At 45.9% G+C, this 23901-nt stretch overlaps 1 protein-coding gene and 1 non-coding gene across 2 annotated transcripts in view; both read left to right on the top strand.

Moving 5' to 3' along the window:
- ATP5F1B (ATP synthase F1 subunit beta) overlaps window positions 1-23901 on the top strand; it is a 67447-nt gene that overhangs the window by 3039 nt on the left and 40507 nt on the right. Inside the window, exons 4-6 of the mRNA XM_033939775.1 lie at window positions 161-282; window positions 8557-8741; window positions 21362-21520. Of these exons, the coding sequence (XP_033795666.1) occupies window positions 161-282; window positions 8557-8741; window positions 21362-21520 (466 nt within the window). The remainder of the gene's footprint in view (window positions 1-160; window positions 283-8556; window positions 8742-21361; window positions 21521-23901) is intronic.
- Window positions 8409-8481, top strand: LOC117358338. The gene has a single exon (XR_004539032.1). It is a non-coding gene; the product is annotated as a small nucleolar RNA SNORD59 (small nucleolar RNA).

The raw sequence follows: 23901 nt of genomic DNA, 5'->3' as shown, positions 1-23901 counted from the left end.
ATCAGCCACCCTTCTTATCTGTGCTCAATGATGGCCCTTTTATAGCTGCTGAGCCTTTCTACTAGCTTCCTGGCTGGACCTGTGTTCACTTATCTAGGATGTGAAATGAGCAACTTGATCATGCTTATTGTATTCTGACTGTGCTGTTCTACTTTTGTAGGTTTGCTGCCATCCATGCTGAAGCCCCTGAGTTTGTGGAGATGAGCGTAGAGCAGGAAATCTTAGTCACTGGCATTAAGGTCGTTGACTTACTGGCACCTTATGCCAAAGGTGGTAAAATAGGTACGTCGAATGAAAATTTGTGATGTTGGTGTTTAATTTATTGTTTTAGAAAATTGGAATGCTGAAATTAAAATACAGTCAGAAGTGGTGTAGTAATATACTACAGCGTGTCAAAGATCAGGGAATCAAGAAGGGGGATGGGACTTGATACAGTACTCCTCCCTCTCCTCCCCCCCCACCCACCCCCCGAAATTCACAGGGATTCCGTTCAAGGAACCCACGTGAATTTTGAAAAACCGCAGCATAGCAGGAGAGGGCAACTGGAGCACCAGCGGGTGAAGAAAATCACTCACTGTCTACTCTGACAGCCTCTTCCTGTACTAAAGTCAGGCTATACCAATCAGGAGCTGCTTTGACATGCAGCTCCTGATTGGTATAGCCTGACTTTACTACAGGAAGAGGCGGTATGAGCAGACTGTTAATGAGTGAGTCCTTGATTTGTGAACCGCGAATTTGCGGGGAAACACTGTATACTGCTTTTTCTGTGTGGTTACAGTCAAAGCAGTTTACATATTTTAGACAGGTACTTATTTTGTACCTAGGGCAGGGGTGTCAGACACTCCTCGAGGGCCGCAATTCAGTCGGGTTTTCAGGATTTCTCCAATGAATATGCATGAGATCTATTGGCATACAATGAAAGCAGTGCATGCAAATAGATCTCATGCATATTCATTGGGGAAATCCTGAAAACCCAACTGGATTGCGGCCCTTGAGGAGGGACTTTGACACCCCTGACCTAGGGCAATGAAGTGTTAAGTGACTTGCCCAGAATCACAAGGAGCTACAGTGTGGATCAAATTCACAACCTCAGGGTGTTGAGGCAGCTGCTTCAACAAGTAGGCCATTTCTCCACTCCAGAATAAAATAGACTTGGACTTTGGTGAATGAACTGCTTTGTAAACTTTTTTTTTAACCAAAGCTTTGTGTAATAGAGTATTAGCTGTGAGTATATTGAACCTTGAAATGCTTCTATTACACTGGAGATAAGTCAGTTAGAACCCAGCTAGCTTCCATTTCAGGAAATGAGATCCCATGTCAGATCATGTTCTGTTAAATATAAATAGGAGTCTGTACTTTAGCTGTTGATTCCCAATAACTGAAAATATGCAGAAAGGGTGTCACTAAGATCTTGAACTCCTCCCATTCTGCAGTTGAGAACAGCCCCCCCCCCACCCTATCGGTTTTTCTTTCTGAAAGTGAACGCAGAAGGTTTGTTCTGTTCTGATCTGCTCTGCTTCATTTTGTTGTTTTCAGGTACATTTCTGTCAGTTTTTGTGGCTTCGGAGCTCAGAGGTCACCTTCTTGGGCTTATTCTGCCAGGGAAAGGACACAGTCCTGTGTAGATGGACTGCTGCTCCCAGGCGAATCTCATCGATTACCTGTGGAGCCAGCCTGCTTTGTGTCCCTTCAGGAGCTCGGGGTTCATTCCATGAGAGTTGCTCGCCTGCTGATTTAATCAGGGGCTTGAGCGCCGCAGGCTGTGGGGCCCCTGTGTTTCAACCTCTGAATATCAGAGAGCCAACTGTGAAATTTCTCACACTGTCGCTTTGTGAGGAATTTCGGGGGTAGGAGTCTGTGGTCAAAGTCTGTCCAACTGGCAGCCAGAAGATTTCCGTCGATGGTTGAGTTCTGACAATATCGGGCAGAAATCCTTTCCCTGCAGGTAGGCTGCTACAAGCTGACAGGTACCAGAAATCAAGTGGGGGAGGGGAGTTTGGAAATTTAATTTTGAAGGGTTTCTGAGGTTAGGATTTGGTTCCCCTGCCTCCAAAACCCTAAAATTGCTATTTTTTATTTTTAGCTCCAATGGCCCATTTTTGGCGTGAATTTCCTGATCTTGGATTTTTAGCAATCACTTTTTTAAACTTCATTTTTTCTGCCTCACAATCACTCGATTTGCCTAGAGTTCACCTCTCATGGATGCCCCAGGCCATTCTAGCCCTGGATCCTGTGTTTGTTTTGCACAGATTTACCGGTTAAGGAGCAGCTGTGTTTCAAGGGGCGGGAGGTTCAGGTTCGATCTCTATTCAGTTCTCCAAAGCCTTGGAATTACCAAAATCCTAAGGGGAAGTGATCCTTCTCAGAAGATCTGGGTAGCGATGGGGTGAAATGCAAATGAATCTTGTATTCCCCAGTCTGGGGTTGTACAAGGAGCCTCCGGTCCTCCGATGCAAAGCTTTTCTAGTTTTGCCAGCCTTTTATGGAAAGTCCACTTAACAAGACCAGGAAGCAATGCATTGCCTATGGGCACGCTGGCTCCACCTGAGAGGGATCCAGCCAGGTGTCTACGCCTCATACTACGCTGGCTCCATGTGTCTGTGATCCTTCAGAGCAGGACTGGGATGATTGGAAATCCTTTCCATGCCTTTATTGTTGCATGGCTCTTCTGCGTCTGTGAATGATTTGATATCCCTGATGGGGTCCAGTAGCTAGGGGGCAGGAGTGGTGGGGGATCACTGATGATTTCTCAGTGTCGCTTTATCAAATCGGCTTTCGTTTTCCATGTCATTTCTGACACCCTCTCTATGTTGAAGCTCTGCCCAGCAGCCCTCTACTTCTGTGTTCCATTATGAGTGCACTAATGCACAGACATTTTTCCTGCGACTGTCATCTTTCTGGAAGGAATGTGAACAGATTTTGTCCAACCGTTGGGTTCTGGACATTATTCAGGAGGGGTACAAGATCAAGTTTTCTCGAACCCCCCCCCCCCCCCCGATCTGTTCCTCGACTCCCCAACCAGATAGCCAGAGAGGGAGATCGGAGTCCAAGCATCCATTCAGAGACTTTAAGACATTCATGCCATAGAACCGGTTCTTGAAAAAGAGTTGGACTCAAGCAGATACTCTTTATACTCATAGTGCCCAAGAAAGGCACTGAAGATTAAAAGTCAATAAACAAGATCCTAAAAGTCCCCTGCTTTAGTATGGAAACAGTCCGCTCTGTCATAGCGGTGGTGGCTCTGGGAGAATTTCTTGCCTCTGGATTTGATGGAGGCATATATTCACACACCCATCTTTCTGGATCACTGGAAATATCTGAGATTTCATGTTCTGCAGGGACATTTCCAGTTGGTGGTGCTCCCTTTTGGTTTGGCCATAGCTCTCTGCATCTTTTCCAAGGTGTCAGTGGTTGTAGCAGCCGACCTTTGCAGGACAGGTGTCCAGGTGCATCCTTACCTATACAATTGGCTGATCAGGACCCCCTCTCTAGAAGACAGCGAGCATGCAGTTCAGGTGGTAAGCCTCCTACAGAACCTGGGTTGGATAGTCAACTTGCAAACAAATCTCCTTTGTCCGATCCGGAAGTTGGAATTTCTGGGAGTGCAATTCAGTACGGCAAAGGGCCATATTTTTCTTCCTGAGCCATCCAAACAGAAGATTAGGAAGCAGGTCACAGAGATCTTGGCTTTTCCAAGCCCCATGGCCTGGTATTACCTGCAGGTGCTAGACTCACTGGCAAACTCCCTGAAGGTTGTTCCTTGGGGAAGAGCTCATATGTGCCCACTCCAGTACTACCTTCTGTCCAGGTGGTCTCTGTAACGCCACTCCCTGCAAGTTCAGCTCCCCTGGATTGTGGAGGCAAAGCACAGGGGGAGGCCTTGTTGAGGGGTATGCCTCTTGGATTCAACGCATGACTGACAGCAGCTTGGGGGGGCTGTCTGCCACTGTCACTCCCTCCAGGACAGGTTTTCCATAAATTGTCTGGAAATGGCCTTGCTAGAGCTGCAAACCTTCTTGTCAGGAAAGGCAGTTAGGGTGTTTTCAGACTATGCTACCATGATGGCTTATGGAAACAGACAAGGAGGCACCGGAAGCGCTCCCCTTCGCCTGGAAGCATGGATGTTATTCCAGTGGGTGGAACTTCACTTGAAAGCCCTCTCAGCTGCCCATGTGGCAGGGGTAGAGAATGTCCATGCTGACTTTCTCAGCAGACAGACTCTCGACCCTGGGAAGTGGTCTCTGTCCCAGAGAGCATTTTCACCCATTTTTCAGAATTGGGGCAAACTGGACATGGATATAATGGCCACAGTGAAGAATGCAAAGGTAGTTCACTTTACAGTAGAAAAGCCAAACAGGGAAGCGTAGGGCTAGACTTCTAGTTATCCCTGGCCCACAGAGCGATTTCTCCGTTTTTCCACCATGGGCTAGCGAACCATCAGGGGCCGGTGATTCTGCTGGCTCCATACTGGCCCTGTAGGCCTTGATTTTCAAATCTGGTATGTCTGCAGAGAGGTAGATGCCTGAAACTTCTGGTTCATCTGGGGCTCCTCAGTCAAGGTCCAGTTCCCAAAGAGAATCCAGAACGCTATGAACTTATGGCATGGCTCATGAGCACACATCCCTGATACAGAAGGGTTACTTGGAGGTTATGGTTATGACTCTTCCTTAGAGCAAAGAGGCCTGTGACGGTTATGACTTCCGCTAAGACCTGGAAGACCTTCCCATTATGGTGCACCAAGGAGCAGGTGGAGCTTGAGAGGGCTCCCATTTTAGTGATCCTTGCATTCCTGTAAGCCAGTCTTGAAAAGAGCCTGGCGGTTTTGTCTCTCAAAGTGTGGGTAGCCAGTATCTCATGCTTTCAGGCTTTGCAGTCTCTGGCATCTCACTCAGATGTCACTTGGTTTTTGAAGGGGGGGGCGCTCAGATTGTAACCCCCATTACACAGACAGTTTGTCTTGAGACATCAATGTGGTCCTGAAGGACCTATCCTATGTTCTATATAATGTCTCTTTTTGCTTCCTGCACTGATTATTAACATTGGACTCTTTGTTTCCTGCATTGATACCATTGGTATATATATTTTTTTCCTTGTATATTCTTGATTCTGTATTAATGTCTGATAAAAGCTTCCCTGTTGGACCTTACGGTTAAGACTGTTTTTGATTGCCATAGTCTCAGTGGGAAGGATCTCTGAATTTTAGGGAACCCTTTCTCCATTTCATAGTCAGGTGTTTCTCTGCACATAGTACCTTGCTTTCTTCCAAAGGTAGTTTCTACCTTCCATGTCAGTCAGGAGTTTAGTTTGCCTGCCTTTCATCCTATGGGTTTGGCAAAACTGGTTAGACTTGCAGAAGATGAATGTGCGTAGAGCCCTGCTTAATCTGTCTGGAGAAGACTTAACGATTCCAGACTTTCTGATCATTTTTGTACTGACCAGCCACTCGAGATGTGGCAAGCCAGCCTCCAAGGCTGCCATTGCCAGATGGATTCGCATGGCGATTTCATCTTCTTACATTACCTGCGGGAAACAGCTTCCTATACTTATTACAGCACATTCCACAAAAGGTGTAGCAGCTTCCCTGATGAAATCTGTAGAACTTCATAAAAGTATAATGTGGCGGCTTGAGAAGATGCTGCTTTCGGGTCCTTGGTTCTGAGGGCATGCTCATCTGTCCCTCCCTAGATGTTTGGCACTGCTTTGGTGCGTCAGCTAAAGTATATGTAACAGAACAAAAGATTGGGTTTTTACCTCAATATTCTTGTTTCTGTTAATATACATAGGAGTCCATACAGCCCACCCTTTGTGGACTTTTTTGATTTGCCAGACTTCTGCCTTTGGTGCCTTTAGTGTCCGTCTCGGGACCTCTTCTGCTGTACCTAAGATTCATCTGAGACATTGCTACAGGAACAGGGAGCTCCCTTTTCTTTTCCTTTTTTTTTTTTGGGGGGGGGGGTTTCTAGCCCCTACTAATTTCACTTAGCAGATTGGTTCCTAGCTACTCGTGCATAAATCTCCCTCAGATAGACGGACCTGGAGAGCTAATATTAAATTTTACAATTCAACATTAAAAAAAGCCAGGAAAAACTTCTTCGGAGATAAGATTTCGAGATCCAACAACCAGACCAGTGCGCTGTTCAACATCTGGCGCTCACTAACTACAAAAAAAAAATGACCTATCTTTGCTCCCACCATCTCTATCAGCCGATGCCCTTGCAAATTTCTTTAACGAAAAGGTTACCACCCTAAGATGCTCCTTCCCCCCCACAGTCTCCTATAATTCCTTGACCTCTATTGATCTCAACCCTACCTCACCTGTATCCACTCCCATCCCTGCCGACAGATCCTGGACCTCCTTCGAGCTTGTCTCCGAACCACAAGTCTCCAAACTCTGCCTCAAATTAAAAACTTGTACCTGCTCGCTGGACCCTTTCCCCTCCTACTTATTCGAGAATATCCCTACACAGGCCATCGCTTCCCTCACTGAACTTATTAACTCTGCCCTAACATCGGGCCTTTTCTCCCCCGACATGGGACACATTTCATTGTCCCCTTTACTGAAAAAGGCCGACCTTGATCCCTCCATTCCATCAAATTACCGCCCTATAGCAAATATCCCTCTCCTAACCAAGCTATTAGAATCTATCATATCCACCCAACTCTCTTCCTACCTAGAAAGATTCTCTATCCTCCTACCCCACCAATTCGGCTTCAGACCCAACTTCAGCACCGAATCCCTCCTGGCCTCACTAATCTCTAAAGTGCAACAACTCCAATCGCGTAACAAATCTGCTGTTCTTCTTCAATTCGACCTCTCCGCAGCCTTCGATGTCGTTCACCACGACATCCTAATCTTCCAACTCTCCGAAATAGGCATAAGCTCCACTGTCCTAGACTGGTTCTCGAAATTCCTACGCTTCCGCTCCTACACCGTAAACACAAACGGTACCTCATCCCCCCCCTGGAAGCCGAAATGTGGAGTCCCGCAAGGCTCCCCCCTCTCCCCTATCCTTTTCAACATCTACATGTCCTCTCTGAAACTACTTCATCTATCCCCCCTAGAAACTCTCTACTCCTACGCTGACGACATCCTCATCCTCCTTGAGACCGACTCGAACCTCTCTAACCTCACTGAAAACATATCCTCATGTATCACGAACCTCCAATCCTGGGCCCAATCTGTACAAATGAAACTAAATGAGTCCAAAACAAAACTACTTTGGCTCGGCCCTATTTCAGACCATTTACCCTCCTCCATTCCACTACCTTCCGGCCCCACTCTCCAGCTCGAGTTTTCAAGCAAAGTCCTAGGCTTCATCCTAGACGCCTCCCTCTCCTTCAGTGATCACCTCAACTCCCTGGTAAAAAAATGCTTCTTTAGCCTCCATATGTTGAGGAAAGTAAGATCCTACTTTCACCATTCTCATTTCGCCATCCTCGTTCAATCCACCATCCTCTCCAGACTGGACTACTGCAACTCCCTCTATATATGCCTAACTAAGAAAAACCTCCACAGACTTCAACTAATTCAGAACGCCGCGGCCAAGCTTATTTTCACAAAGGGCAAGTTTGATCACGTCTCCCCTCTCCTCTCCAAGCTTCACTGGCTCCCAGTATACTCCAGAGTCCTCTACAAATGTGCCTGCTTATCCTTCAAGATTCTACATGGCATCCTACCCCCCGTTATCCCACTCCTTTGGAATTCCTCTAACCCACTCTCCTCTAGATCCTCCCAAAAACTGAAACTATCTTTCCCATCTACAAAAGGTATATCCCGCGCGGGAAAACTTGGAACATCCCTCCCTTTTAGAACCACAGAACTCTGGAACAACCTCCCATCCCCGCTCAGAAATGTTAGCTCCTTCCAATCCTTCCGTAAACATCTGAAAACTTGGCTCTTTTCAAAAATATAATCACCCCTCGTTCTCTAGTACCCTGTTCCCTCCCTATCTTCTTATTCCCTCTCCCATATCCATCTTTGTAGTTTCCTTTTCCTCCTAACCTCTGTAAACCGTGCCGAGCTCTGCGCTTGCGGAGATGATGCGGTATACAAACCTAAGGTTTAGTTTAGTTTAGTTTAGTTTAGTTTAGTTTGTTCAGTGTTAAATTGTTAACTGTTTATTGATCATTGTTCTATTACTTAAGTTTCAGAGCAGAGCAGAATGTTGACGGGAAAGCTCCCCATGCCTCTCCTTCTCTTTTCTTGTTTCAGTAGCGTTCAGTTGCTTTGGTATCGCCTGAAGAGGGACCTCTTCCCCCTGTAGAAGGGGAGGAGTTCAAGATCTTAGTGACACCCTTCTGCAAATCAGCAGTTAGGGGGAATCAACAGCTAAAGTACGGACTCCTGTGTATATTAACAGAAACAAGATCGAGCTAAGAGCCTAATCTTTCGTTAAATACTTCTGTGTCCTTCAGTGATGATTTTGACACTGACTTTCGTTCTTCTGAGTTTGCTGAAGTCAGCATTTTGGTCTGAGAAGGAAAAGAACAAATTTATGATGAAGACATGTGCCTGGTTCTTACTGATTGTTTAAACCAGCATTGTTTCTAACACAGGGCTGTTTGGTGGTGCTGGTGTCGGCAAGACTGTATTAATTATGGAACTGATTAATAATGTGGCTAAAGCACATGGTGGCTACTCTGTTTTTGCTGGTGTTGGAGAGCGTACCCGTGAGGGTAATGACTTGTACCATGAAATGATTGAATCTGGTGTCATTAACTTGAAGGACACATCATCCAAGGTGAGTGTTTCTCTTAGATCTGACCTCTTCGGGAAAAGATTATGGTTATAAAGATGAATTTTTTTTTTATCTGCTACCAAATCTAGTACAATCCAAAACCAAAAGAGAACTGCAGACAAATGTACAAAGATGCAGGCTAAATTTATTAAACCAAAATCATGAATGCGGTTATGTTACCACCTTGTACCAAACCAAGGGACCCGACACGGTCCGTGTTTCGGTAAACACGCCTTCATCAGGGGTCCCAGGTGGATAAGGTTTCTAATAAAACCGCAAAACAAACAGTTAACCTGATAGAATCGCGGCAACAACCAGTAAGAGAAACTCTTGGAGCTCAGCTGTGGCCACGATTCTATCAGACTAAGTGTTCGTTTTGCGGTTTTATTAGAAACCTTATCCGCCTGGGACCCCAACCAAAACACGGACCGTCTTGGGTCCCTCGGTTTGGTACAAGGTGGTAACATAACCGCATTCATGATTTTGGTTTAATAAATTTAGCCTGCATCTTTGTACATTTGTCTGCAGTTCTCTTTTGGTTTTGGATTGTGCTCTTTTCACTGCAGATTAGAGAGTTGCGCGGGGACAGAAATCACACCTGTCCCCGTCAAAATCCCTCCCATCCCTGCGAGGAATCCCCTCAGTCCCCGTCCGTCCCTATAAACTTCAGAATAGAGAGCTGCAACCATATTTGAAAAAACATAGGGGAGGGCTTCCAAAATTCAAGGGTTATCTTACAAAGCTGTCCTCGGTGCGGCAGAGCTGTGGGACTCCCCTCTGGTTAAAGGTTCAGAGGATAAAATAATTTCTCAACCTTTGGCTGCTTTTGCATGACAAGCATGGGAAGGTGGACGAGAAGGCAACTCATGGTTTCTTAATAGCAATTAATATCCTTTTCAGCAGAACAGGCCAGCTAGAAGGTGTGTTAAATTCTCAATCACCATTTCAGCTTAACCAGACACAAGCACATTTGAATCGGGGATTCCATTACATTGGCTTAATCTGCTACATTTCTTGCTTTCTTTGGAGCCATTATAAGAATGTAACTCCAACATGAGCCACAAATGTATCAGGTTAGCCTAATAAAAGTTCCAAAAACGCTCTCCCTCCCCCCTTTTGTGTTCCGCCTCCCAGCCCTCATCTTTAAGCAAATTACCAGTCAAATGGAGCTCGAGCCATGAGGCTCGTCTTCTATTTCCTGCCTGCACTGCCCCAACACACATAGCCGACCGAAAGCCTTCCCTGATGTCAGCGCTAACGTCGGAGAGAGGGAGGGCTTTGCTTAAGCCCTCCCTCCGACGACAGCGCTGACATCGGGGAAGATTTCCGGTCGGCTGTGTGCTGCGGCAGGGCAGGTAGGAAAAAAAGGCGAGCCTCATGGCTCGAGTTTCCATCTAACCCTGCAGGATTCCTTGACCCTAGGGGGTGTCCCCAAGGGATCCCCGTGACCCAAAGGGGGAACCTGCGGAGTCCCCGTCGTCCCCGTTCCCATGCAGCTCTCTACTGCAGATTGTGTTGGATTTCTTTCCTTTGTTGTTAACCAAATCTAGTACAGCTATTCTTTCACTTTCCCTGTCAAGTATATCAAACTAGTTCCATTTAATTAAAAGTTTGATATTATCAAATGAAGAAATCTTGGTTTATGTTAATTATGCTTATGTGAAGGCCCAGCTTTTCAATCGTCTGACATAAGATCTACCTAAACCATGGATTACAATGAAAAAAGCAGATGTTTTCAAAGTTATTGTGCTTAAGATGCATTCTCAAACATTTTAAATCCAGTTCAAAAGCACTTGACTGAAATAATCCCCAAAATATTAATCTGAAAAATGCAAGTGCCCAGCCCAATGGAAGATAACATTTAACCATTTGTGTTCTTTTCAAAAAGCTATTGTGCTTAATATCTAACAATTTTCTATTTCTTTATCATCCTCCACAGCACTGATGGGTTATAATGCATCTCAACCAGCAGGTGGAGACTGAGACACTTTGCTGTAGTATAAATGGGCTGTGCAGTCCCAAGTACAATCGGTCAGTTCTCAGTCTCCAGCAGGTGGAGGTGGTAAGCCTGTGCAGTCTTTACCTAGGCTGTTGGATTTTATTTATATTGGCCTTCTTGTTCTTGTTTGTAGTGCCGGATTGAGCTTCGGGGACCTTTTGAGGGGGTTGGTCCAATCTCTGGGGTTGAGTTGCTCCCCCCATTTCTCCCACCTCCCAAAATTTTTATTTATTTTTTCCCCAAATCTTTATTCATTTTTATATCTCACAACAAGTGAACAATAATACAACAATAGGTTCATACAAATCACTTGAAAATCTTTTCTATAAAAAAATTTTATTTTTAAAGGTGCCTCAGTTGTAAATCTTGCCACCAAATACAGGCAAGGCATATAGCTTTGAGAGCCAGTGGGATCTGTTCAAGTATTTAAAGTTGTATTTAAGAAGAAAAAAAAGTCCTGAGGCAGTGCCAGTCTGAATGGAAGCCTTCAGTTAAGGTTAATTGAGTTTTGTTGCTAATCAGCACTTTTCTTTTTCCCTGTAACGGTTTTCGTAATGAGCTCTTTTAAGCTGAAAAAGTGCTCATTGTGCTCCAGGTGCACGGTCAGTGTGGCCGATAAGTGCACTGGCCACTGCAAAGGGGAATCTTTGTTGGCTTCGGGTGCTGGCAAGCAGGGTTCTTCACACGTGCACCGCTCGTCAGCAGCAGGCAGTGGTGGGGAAGCCCGGGCTTCACCTACCTCCCACAAAGAGATTTCTCCAGTCACCGACGGTCAGGGAAATAAGGTTTCCCTTAACAGTGATAGTGCTGGGGACTCCCTTTTCGTTGCTGCTGGCTTGCCTGTTTTAGCAGCTGGGTCTGTTCAGGCCTCTTTGCCACTGTAAGCCTCAGGAGAGGGTTTTTTCAGTGGGTGTTTTGGCAGGAAGCTCCACCATCTTGCTTGCAGCCTTGGATGACCTTCCCCCTGTCTTAAAGAGATGGGAACAGGTTTCTGCTTTCTCCTGCCTTGGCAGTGAGTCCTGCTTTTCCACCAGGGGGGTTTGACCCTGATTTTGTTTTAGCCATGTATAAGGCTTATTTGTAGGTGGCTGGGGGTCCTGTTTCTTCCCGAGGTGTCTCTGGTTTTTCAGGGGGGAGGGGGGTTTGGGGGCATTGCTTTCTATGTCCACCTCTGTTTGGCCCTCGACTCTGGCCCAGCCCCCCCCTTGTCCAAGCAGCTGTGGGACAAGGATATTTTTGTGTGTAGATGCGTTTTTGCCTGATGAGGACTTGGACCCCCAAGATCCTCTTGGGGAGGGGGGATGACACGGAAATGTGTTTTGCAGAGACGCTGGCTGGTGAGGATGTGTTGGTGGTGCACATTTTTCACCAGGAAGAGCTACAGGAGCTTATTCTTCAGGTTTTGTCGGTTTTGCACTTTGAGGAGGATGCAAAGGAGCCTCCGCGTGTGGTGGATCCCCTACCTCGGGGGATCCAATTGTCCTCCTGTTCTTTTCCTATGCATCAGGATATTTGGGATGTAGTGTATGCGCAGTGGAAGCTGCAGGATGCGGCTTTTCGTTTGGGGCAGTTCATGGCACAGCTTTATCCCATTCCTGATGGGTATAGGGATACCTTTAAATCTCCTGTGGTTGATGCGGTGGTCTCGGCTATCACGCATAGACATACGGTGCGGGTGGAAGGCGATTTGGCCTTGCAGGACACTCGGGATCGTAAGTTGGAGTCTTTTTTCTTAAGCAGTTTTGACGTAACTGCCTTGGCAGTCCAGGTGGCGATTTGTGGCAATCTGGTGGCCTAGGCTTGTTTTCCAGTGATCCAAGTGAGTTTTTGACCCAGGAGTCTGATGATTGGTCCTTGGTGGATCAGGAGGTTACTAAAATTGAGCTAGGTACTTATCTCTTGGATGCCTTGTATGATCTGTTGTGGGCTTCAGCCAAGTCCGTAGCTCTCGGAGTGGCTGCTAGCAGTATCTTGTGGCTTCAAGGTTGGTCTGCGGATGTGGCATCTAAGGCTAAGCTTAATAAATTTCCTTTTCGTGGCTCTTTCCTGTTTGGGGAGGAGGTGGACAAGTTGGTTCAGGCTTTGATTGTCGGGGGGGAACCAAGAGTCGTCTGGTGGTGCAGGAAGCTTCTCTGCTCATGGCTTGAGACAGAGACTCATCTTATGGACATCTCTACTTCCCACATAGCTGGGAGTGGAGATTGCCAGACGTACTTCCTCATTTGTCACGTGGTGGTGTCTTGGTCCCACGGCCTTTGAGTTGATTAATTGGTGCAGAGATTACCAAGCCGAGGGGCTGGATGCTCTGGTGCAACCTTGGCCAAAGGACAGCCTCCTGTATGTTTTTTCCCCATGGAAGATGGTGGGCAGAGTCCTTCTTTGCATTTCTCGGCATGCCGGTTGCGTGATCCTGGTGGCTCTGGATTAGCCCAGGCGCCCGTGGTACGCAGATCTGGTCCGTCTTCTCATGGCAGATCCTCTTCCACTGTCCCTCTTGCCCAACCTTCTGACTCAGGGTCCCATTCTAATGTTTGATCCAGGTCCCTTTTGTCTTATGGCTTGGCTCTTGAAAGGGAATGTCTAAGTAAGAGAGGTTATTCAGATAAGGTTATCTCCACCCTCTTGGGTTCCTGGAGACTTTCCACCTATCGGGCTTATGTGCAAGTTTGGCGTCTTTTTGAGGAGTGGTGTTCCACGCATGGTGTGGTTTCCCTTCACACTTCTTTGCCTCATAACTTGGAGTTACTGCAGGATGGTCTGGACAGAGGACTTGCCTGGTCGTCCCTCTGGGTTCAGCTTGCAGCTTTGTCAGTGTTTTGCAATTTGTTGCCCAGTCAGCGTTTGGCTTCTGGATATGGTTCAGTTTTTGAGAGTGGCAAAATTGCTCCGACCTCCAGTGCGGCTTTCAGTTCCTACTTGGGACCTCAATCTGGTTCTTTCCGTGCCTGTGCAGCCTCCTTTTGAGCCTTTTGGCTTCTGCACATTGAAGGCTGTCTTTCTGGTGGCCCTTACTTCCGTGAGATTCGTGTCTGAACAGCAGGCTTTTTCATATAGGCCTCCCTTCCTAGAGTTCTCTAGGGAGTAGGTCGTGCTTCAGACAGTTCCCTCCTTTCTACCGAAGATGGTCTTGCCCTTTCATGTCAATCAGTCTGTGGTCCTCCTGGTCTTGGGTAGTCGGGAGTAGGGCTCTTTGGAGCAAAGACAGTTGCGCAAATTGGATGTCAATAGTGTTCTTCACTTTTATGTTCAGAGGACCCAAGAGTTCTGGAAGTCTGATCATCTTTTTGTCCTCTAGGCCCCTCGAAAGGTAGGGTGGTGCTTCCAAGGCTACTATTGCACGACGGATCAAGGAGGCTATTGTTTCAGCGTACCTTCTTCAAAAGAAACCTTTTCTGGATTTTCTTAAAGCTCATTCCACTAAGGGTCAGGAAGCTTCTTGGGCTGAATCTTCTTTTGTATCTCCGGTGGATATCTGTAAGGTTGCAGTTTGGTCTTCTCTCCATTCCTTTGTGCGACATTACCATGTGGACGATCAGGCACGTTGGAACGCGGTGTTCGGTGAGCATGTTCTTGTTGTGGCCTTTTGGGAGAACCACCTATGAAAGGTACTGCTTTGGTACATCCCATCGGTTCTGTGCCGTTCTGAAGGAACGATAAAGAAGGAGAAATTTAGGTTCTTTCCTTTTTAGTCCCTTGGCACAGCTTCTGCCCTGTTGTTTTTATTTGATGTGTTTTACACAAAGAGTATATTTTTTCTGCAGTGTCTTTTTGTCTGGGTTGTTGGAGATTATAAGAACAGCAGTGTTTGGTTCGTCTGGCGTAGCTGTGGGGATGTTTTTTTGAAGGTTCTTGTTCTACTCGATATGCAACAGTATTTTCTCTGTTAGTTGCTATTTTCCTTCTGTGAGTGATGTTGCTGTTTATAATTGTTAGTTTCTTAGTTCTGCTTGGCTATTTGTCAGACTGATTGTACTTGGGACAATTAGCAAGTAAAAACCTATTATCCCAGGACAAGCAGGCAGCATATTCTTGACTGATGGGTGACGGCACCGACAGAGCCCCGGTACGGACAATTTTAGAGTGATTGCACTCTAAGAACTTGGAAAGTTCTGGCATGCCGCACCGCGCACGCGCGAGTGCCTTCCCGCCCGACAGAGACGCGCGGTCCCCAGTTTCTTAGTTTCCGCGGAGCTAAGAAGACGCGTTTTATCAACGGCTGTTGAAAATTTTTCTGACTTGCCTTCCCGCTCGCGTAAACCTTTTTGGCTTTTGCCTCTTTCTTTTTTCTTTCATTTTTGTGAAAAAAAAAAAAAAAAATTCTTTTGTTTTTGATTCAATTTGACTTTTCCCCTGCGGGGCCTTCTGCCACCATCGAAGCCTCGGCCTTCGATTTGGCTGAAGCGGTATTCACGTTCATGCCCCCTCAGCCAGGTTTTAAAAAGTGCCAGCGGTGTGCTCGGCCCATATCTCTCACGGACCCACACAACTGGTGCTTACAGTGTTTGGGTCCTGAGCATCAGGCCTCCACCTGCACCCGCTGTGCCACACTTAAAAAAAGAACATTGAAAAATCGCCAAATACAACAGCGATTACTGTTCAGTGCCGAGATGTCCGATCCCGTTCCATCGACTCCGACTTCGGCACCAGTTCAGTCGGCACCCTCTTCTTCGACGCCGCGAGACTCCGCGCCGGCGTCCCAACATGCAGGTAAGCCGGCTAAGAAGCCTTCCCCGCTGGAGCGTCCTCCGGTCTCGAGTGCAGTGAGTCCAATCCTGCCGACTGTGAGGCGCCAGCGGAAGTGCTCCGCCCCTATTGAGGTGAGTCCCTCGACATCGGGCTCCTCATCTCCGGGGCGTCGAGCGGCACCGCAGGTACCGCAGAAGAAAAAAGCGGTACCGGTGCCATCCCTTGATGACCGTATTACGGCCATTCTCCAGGCACAGCTCAAGGAGCAATTACAAAAGCTCCTTCCAACTATCCTGGCACCGAACCTTCCGGTGCCGGTCCGCACTGAGCCGGTACCGATAGTGGAACAACCTGTGCTGTCGGTATCCACTCCCTCGGTACCGATTCACTCCACCTCATCGGTGTCGATGCCAGTTCTTGCGCCGGAGCCGAGAGCTCAACATCAATCGGTGCAGACTTCGGCTCCGGTGCAACCGATTACATCGCCTGGGTCGGTATCGATGAGATCGGGTAAGTCGGTGCGCAAGACCCGGCATGTAGACCCATCTACCCCTGAGTCTCGGGATCGTTCTTCCCATGTCAGGGATCCTGATCTGTGGGGAGATTCAGAAGAGCCTTTTCTCTCTGAAGGAGAATGTTCCTCAGATGAGGAGGAGTCTGCTGTACATGACCCGTCCTCTAAGCATGACACTTCATCTTTCTCCAGTTTCCTGAAAGATATGTGTGATTCTCTGTCCATTCCTTTGGAGGCTGAGTCCAAAAAGTCTAAAGCTTTTTTGGACGCCCTGGACTTTGACCAACCTCCAAAGGAATTTTTGAAGCTCCCTCTTCACGACATCTTGAGGGAGACTTTTTACAAGAATTTAGAGACTCCCTTAACGGTTCCAGGGGCCCCACGTAAGTTAGACTCTCTGTACAAAGTAATTCCCATTCCTGGGTTCGACAAACCACAACTTCCTCATGAATCTTTACTTGTCGAATCCACCCTTAAAAAATCTTCAGGAGCCAGTGTATATGCTTCTGTACCTCCTGGCAGAGAGGGTAAAGCCATGGACAAATTTGGTAAGAGGCTCTACCAAAATGCAATGTTGGCAAATAGAGCTGGAAATTATGGCTTTCATTTTTCTTTCTATCTGAAACATCTCCTTACCACCATGGCTTCCTTTGAGAAATACCTTCCTCAACGGAAACAACAATCTTTCCACCATTGCTTGTCTTCTCTGTTTCAGCTGCGTAAGTTCATGGTTAGGTCCATTTACTACACCTTCGAACTTACTTCCAGAGCGACAGCAATGTCTGTGGCAATGCGTCGCCTGGCCTGGCTTCGGGTATCTGAACTTGATGTTAATCATCAAGATCGGTTAGCCAACGCCCCGTGCCTAGGGGATGAGCTTTTTGGGGAATCCATGGATTCGACTACTCAAAAGCTGTCTGCTCATGAGACACGTTGGGATACCCTTCTTAAAAATAAGAAAAAGCCTCCCCCAACAAGGCCTTTTAGACAACAGTCAGCCTATCAACGCCGCTTCACAGCTCGGCCATTACCAACAACTGCTCAGCAACCCAGGCGTCAACGGCAGCAACAGCGTCAGCCTCCCAGACAACAACAGCAACAGCAGCCTGTGAAGCCAACTCCACAGCAGAAGACACAGCCCTTTTGACTTACTTCTCCAAAGTATAGCCAGTACTCCTATATCTGCTCTCCTGCCTCAACCTATAGGAGGTCGTCTCTCTCTGTTCCTCAGCCGGTGGGAAGTTATCACTTCGGACCAATGGGTCCTCAATATCATCCGCCACGGCTACTCTCTCAACTTTCAGACTCTTCCGTCCCAAAACCTGCCAAAAGAGTCTGCTTTGAACAGTCCTCAATCTGCCCTCATTCAGGAAGTTCAATCCCTCCTTCTTCTAAACGCTATAGAAGAAGTTCCTCTAGATCAAAAGGGGCAGGGATTCTACTCCCGTTATTTTCTAGTCCCCAAAAAAACAGGAGATCTCAGACCAATTCTAGATCTTCGCGATCTCAACAAACATCTGGTAAAGGAAAAATTCAAGATGCTTTCCTTAGCCATTCTTTATCCTCTTCTCAACCAAGACGACTGGCTATGCTCCCTCGATCTCAAAGAAGCATACACTCACATACCAATCAATGTAACCTCAAGACAGTATCTCCGTTTCATGATCAATCATTGTCATTACCAGTACAAGGTGCTGCCCTTCGGTCTTGCTTCCTCTCCAAGGGTGTTCACCAAATGTCTCATCGTGGTAGCTGCTTTTCTACGCTCTCACCACCTTCAGGTTTTTCCTTACCTGGACGACTGGTTAATCAAGGCCACATCCGCTCCAGCAGTTCTCCTGGCCACCAACCAAACCATCCAGTTTCTACAAATATTGGGATTCGAGATCAATCTACCCAAGTCTCATCTCATTCCCACTCAAAGACTCCAATTCATTGGAGCGATATTGGACACACTCCTCATGAGAGCATTCCTACCATCCAACCGTCTTCAGACTCTTCAGTCTCTATGTCAGCAGGTGCTTCCTCAACATTCCATCTCTGCCAAACAAATGATGATACTCTTGGGTCACATGGCATCCACAGTTCATGTCGCACCCCTCGTACGTCTTCACCTGCGAACTCCTCAATGGACCCTTGCTACTCAGTGGTCCCAAGCGACGGATCTTTGCTCACGACACATCTCTGTGACATCATCTCTTCGTCAATCTCTACAATGGTGGTTGGTATCCTCAAATCTATCCAGAGGTCTTCTGTTCCATCAACCTCCTCATCAACTAGTCATCACCACCGACGCCTCTCCTTATGCATGGGGAGCTCATTTGAACGAGTTCCAGACTCAAGGTCTTTGGACAGCCCAGGAAAAGAAGCATCACATCAATTTCCTGGAACTCAGAGCGATGTTCTATGCCCTCAAGGCCTTCCAACATCTTCTCTTTCCTCAGGTTCTTCTGCTGTGCACAGACAATCAAGTAGCCATGTACTACATCAACAAGCAAGGGGGGACAGGCTCTCGCCTCTTGTGCCAGGAAGCACAGAAGATCTGGACTTGGGCCATAGATCACCATCTCTTCCTGAAAGCTATCTATATTCAGGGAGAACAGAATTCCTTAGCGGACAAGCTCAGCAGAATTCTCCAGCCTCACGAGTGGACACTCGATCCTGTAACTCTACAGTCTATCTTCGCTCAATGGGGCACTCCTCAGATAGACCTCTTTGCAGCTCCTCACAATCACCAGCTGCCCCTATTCTGCTCCAGACTCTACTCCCCTCACCGTCTGGCAGCGGATGCATTTCTCCTCGACTGGTCAAATCTGTTCCTGTACGCTTTCCCTCCTCTGCCTCTCATGTTGAGAACCTTATTCAAGCTCAAGAGGGAACGAGCCACCATGATTCTGATTGCTCCGAGGTGGCCCAGGCAACATTGGTTCTCCCTTCTACTTCAACTCAGTTCCAGGGAACCTTTTGTTCTTCCACTGTATCCTTCTCTGCTTACACAGCATCAGGAGACCCTTCTACATCCCAACCTCCAGTCTCTGCACCTGACGGCTTGGTATCTCTCGGGCTGACTTCTCATGATACGCTTTTGTCTCAGCCTGTTCGTTCCATTCTAGATGCCTCCAGGAAACCAGCCACTCTGCAATGTTACCATCAGAAGTGGACGAGGTTTTCTTCCTGGTGTCTTCATCATCATCTTGATCCAACTTCCCTGGCAGTGGAGACGTTGTTGGATTATTTGCTTTCTTTGTCTGACTCTGGCCTTAAGTCCTCTTCCATCAGAGTCCACCTCAGTGCCAATGCTGCTTTTCATGAGCTGATCCATGGAAAACTTCTATCAGCTCATCCCCTGGTGTCCAGGTTCATGCGGGGTCTTTTCAATGTGAAACCACCTATTAAAGCCCCTCCTGTTATCTGGGATCTCAATGTGGTTCTTTCCGCCTTAATGAAGCCTCCATTTGAACCTTTGGCTACCGCTTCTTTCAAGTTTCTCACTTGGAAGGTACTTTTCCTTATTGCTCTTACCTCTGCCAGGAGGGTCAGTGAGCTTCATGCACTGGTTGCAGATCCACCTTTTACGGTCTTTCACCATGACAAGGTGGTTCTGCGTACACATCCAAAGTTTCTCCCTAAGGTTGTCTCTGAATTCCATCTCAACCAATCCATTGTTCTGCCTGTTTTCTTTCCAAAACCTCATTCTCATTCTGGGGAACAAGCTCTACATACTTTGGATTGTAAGAGGGCTCTAGCTTACTATCTAGAGCGTACGAAACCCCACAGATCAGTTCCCCAACTCTTTCTGTCCTTTGATCCGAATAAATTGGGACGTCCTGTTTCTAAACGTACGTTGTCTAATTGGCTGGCAGCGTGCATTTCATTCTGTTATGCTCAGACCGGACTGACACTGGAAGGTTCTGTCACGGCCCATAAAGTCCGAGCAATGGCAGCATCTGTAGCTTTCCTCCGTTCCACTCCTATTGAGGAAATCTGCAAGGCTGCTACTTGGTCCTCAGTTCATACTTTTACATCTCATTATTGTCTGGATGCATTCTCCAGACGGGATGGACACTTCGGCCAATCTGTTTTGCAAAATTTGTTTTCCTAATGGCCAACCTTCCCTCCATCCCTCTTTTTGTTAGCTTGGAGGTCACCCATCAGTCAAGAATATGCTGCCTGCTTGTCCTGGGATAAAGCACAGTTACTTACCGTAACAGGTGTTATCCAGGGACAGCAGGCAGATATTCTTGCGTCCCTCCCACCTCCCCGGGTTGGCTTCTTAGCTGGCTTATCCTAACTGGGGACCGCGCGCCTCTGTCGGGCGGGAAGGCACTCGCGCGTGCGCGGTGCGGCATGCCAGAACTTTCCAAGTTCTTATAGTGCAATCACTCTAAAATTGTCCGTACCGGGGCTCCGTCGGTGCCGTCACCCATCAGTCAAGAATATCTGCCTGCTGTCCCTGGATAACACCTGTTACGGTAAGTAACTGTGCTATTTCTCCTTACTTCCTCAGAGCAACATTATTAAACATGCTGTTTTTAAGTCCATTTTCACTCTGGTAGAAGTGCTAACACCATGTAATGTTAAGGTGAACCAGCAGACTACTACCAGCTTTTAGTAGCATAACCTGCCAAACTCGGCCCTGATTAGCTCAAGCAAATAATCAAATGTCTTGGTGTATATCGTATAGAAACCTTGTTCTTTATAACTTTCAGCAAAAAATACTTCTCCAAAAAAAAATGTTAAGCATACTGCATATACTCAAATATAAACCAAGATTTTGGGACCAAAAAATGCCCCAAAATGGGAGTTTTGGTTTATATTTGAGCCCCCTCCCCTTCCCCCCCCTCCTCCAATGACCATTGGTGTGTTACTGTTCTTCCTCCTTCTGACTGTCGGCACATTGCTTCCTCCCACTCCTCACTTCTCAGGATGACTGGCACTGCTGTCATACACCAGGACTGACCCCCCCCCCTTCCCCAGTGCTGCTTTCATACACCAGAATCTTGATGTATTTCTCATGTATAAGACTTAAGACTGCCTCAGTACTAAATTTTGACAGGGCTTTCTGCTTAGAAACATCAAGTTGAAAGAGAACTTTAGTATAGCGCCCACCAGCAGTTAATTCACGGAGTCTGTGGCACACGGTTAATTTCCTTGCTAACAGTAGATCCTTGTGGAAAAGGTAACAGTGTGCCACATGCTGAATCCTCATAGCTTGATCCTAATGCTGCGGGGTTAGCAACCGAAGACATGGTGTGAACATATGGAGAGGGGAAGGATCTGGGTAGCAGGGAAAAAGATGCTGCTCCCATTCCCCCATTTACTGTTTATCTAAAATTGAGAGAGGCAGAACCATATTTCAGTGCTGTACTTTGGCTTTCCTCCAATAACTGAACATTATACCTGTCTTGTGTATGTTTGTTTTAGGTAGCTCTGGTATATGGACAGATGAACGAGCCCCCTGGTGCCCGTGCTCGAGTTGCTCTGACAGGTCTTACTGTTGCAGAATATTTCAGAGATCAGGAGGGGCAGGATGTGCTTCTCTTCATTGACAACATCTTCAGGTTCACCCAGGCAGGCTCTGAGGTAAATGTATATGCTGCTGAGTACTTCAGAGTAGAGAATGACACGGTGGTTGTTACCCGCGAGTAGCCACGGGTAACCCGCCAAAACGGGGAAGAAAAAATAGTGGCCTCTACAGGGACGGGAACAAGGCCATTCACCGCCCAGTGGAGCGGTGAATGGACTTGTCTCCACAGTGAGGCATTAAAGGATCGCGCAGTCCCCACCCGCTCGATCGCAGCAAGGGACAGGTGCGCAAAAAAAAAAAAAGCCTCCCTCCTTTCCCCTGCTCTTACCACCATGCTGCAGTTGCTAAAGCCGAAAGGAAGTCTTTCCGACGTCAATGCTGACGTCCGAGAGGATGTTCTGGGCCAGCCAATCGCTACCTTGCTGGGGAGGGAGGGAGAGAGGTAGACAGGTAAATTTCAGGCTCAAGAATTTAAATTAAGGAAAATAGTGTCTCTCAACAAACTCTGTATTATGGAAACTCAAATAAGACGGGAAGATTATTGGCAAATTACCTTAAAGCAAAGAAAAGAAGGACAAAAATTATTGCAATAAAGGATGAGAAAGGAATTAGGCATAATCAAATTGGAAATATTTTAAGTCAGTTTCTAAATTTTTATAAAGACCTATATTTTTCTGAGCCTTATGAAGACAGGGAAAGAGATGGTTTAGAATTTTTAAATTTAATTATTGGACCGAAGGTTCCTGAACATATAAAAAGTAGTTTGGATGAGCCTATATCACTAAAAGAATTAGAAACAGCATTGAAGTCTCTTAGAATTGGATCCGTTCCAGGTGGTGATGGTTTCACAGTAGAATTTTAGAAATCATTTCAAACTACCCTATTACCTCATTTACTAAATTTATATCAGTTTCAACTAACTAAGGGTTGCATTACAGGTACTATGGCTGAATCATTAACAGTCGTTTTGCCAAAGCCAAACAAAGACCCACTTTGGTTTCAAACTACAGGCCTATTTCGTTAATAAATGTTGATGGAAAACTTTTGGCTAAGATATTGGCTTTACGCTTAGCTAAGGCTCTCCCTTTTATTATTGATATGCATCAAACAGGATTTGTTGCTAAGAGACATTCCTCTAATAATACCAGATTGGCTTTTCATATGTTAAATTTAACAAAAGACATGAAAGATCCAGCTTTCTCTGTATTTTTAGATGCAGAGAAATCTTTTGATAGGGTTGAGTGGACTTTTATGTATCAAGCATTAGATTGGTTTGGGATTTATACAAATGATTCAGGCTTTGTATAGCTCCCCTGCTGCAAGATTATATTTATCTGAGCGTTTTAATTTGTGGAGGGGGGTTAGACAAGGCTGCCCATTATCTCCTTTACTTTTTGATATTGTATCAGAACCCTTGTTATTAGCTATTCAACAAGCAAAGAGGATACAGGGTATTCCCTATTCAGATTGGGAATATAAAGTTTCAGCTTATGCAGATGATATATTGCTATATTTGAGAAATCCAGAAACTACCATTCCATGCTTTTTAGATACATTTGGAAAATTTTCAGGATATAAAATAAATTGGAGTAAGTAAGAAATTGTTCCTCTTAATGTGCATTGTACTAAAGGATTGTTTGATTCTTTCTCATTCATATGGAAAGAAGATGGATTAAAATATTTAGGTATTAGGATAAAAACACACTAGAAGACACAATGAAAAGAATGAAAATTTTTTTTATTAAAAAAAGTAACAGAAATGTGTGAGCAATGGAATCCTTCACATCTTTCTTGGTGGGGGAGAGTCCAAACTATTAAAATGATGATATTGCCTGTGGTTTGCTATCAAATGAGTATGATACCAGTTTTTTTTCAAGGGTCCTTTTATAAAAAGCTAAATGGTATTCTTACAAAATTTGTTTGACTGGGTAAAATGCCTATAATTGCTTTAGTATCTTTACAAAAGCCAATTGAGGAGGGTGGGGTAAATTTTCCAAACTTTTTTATAGGTATCATCAAGCCTATATTTTACGCCAGAGTATGTATTGGGTCCTCCCAGAACTCATGGAAAACGCCCTGGATTGGTTGTATTTAGAGCGGCGTCTCTTGTTTCATCTAAATTTTATCTCATGTTCTCAGTATCAAAATGCCTAGGAAATATAAAGAGAACAGAATATTGATCGATACATGGAAAATATTCCGTTACGTTAGTAATTTTAACACCTATTCCAATAAATAAATCAACAAATCAATCTTTATGGATAAACTCCAAGATTCAAATTGGCGGATTTCAAATCGTATGGAAGCATTGGATTATTGCAGGTATACGAACTTTAAATGATGTTATTTCAAATGGTAAACTGCTTGATTTTTCACAGTTGCAACATAGATTTGGTCTTAATAAATCACAAAGTTTTAAATGGTTGCAACTGAAGCA

This window comes from Geotrypetes seraphini, chromosome 3 (assembly GCF_902459505.1).
Source record: "Geotrypetes seraphini chromosome 3, aGeoSer1.1, whole genome shotgun sequence".
Taxonomy (NCBI): domain Eukaryota; kingdom Metazoa; phylum Chordata; class Amphibia; order Gymnophiona; family Dermophiidae; genus Geotrypetes; species Geotrypetes seraphini.
This window is presented reverse-complemented; position numbering and strand designations above follow the sequence as displayed.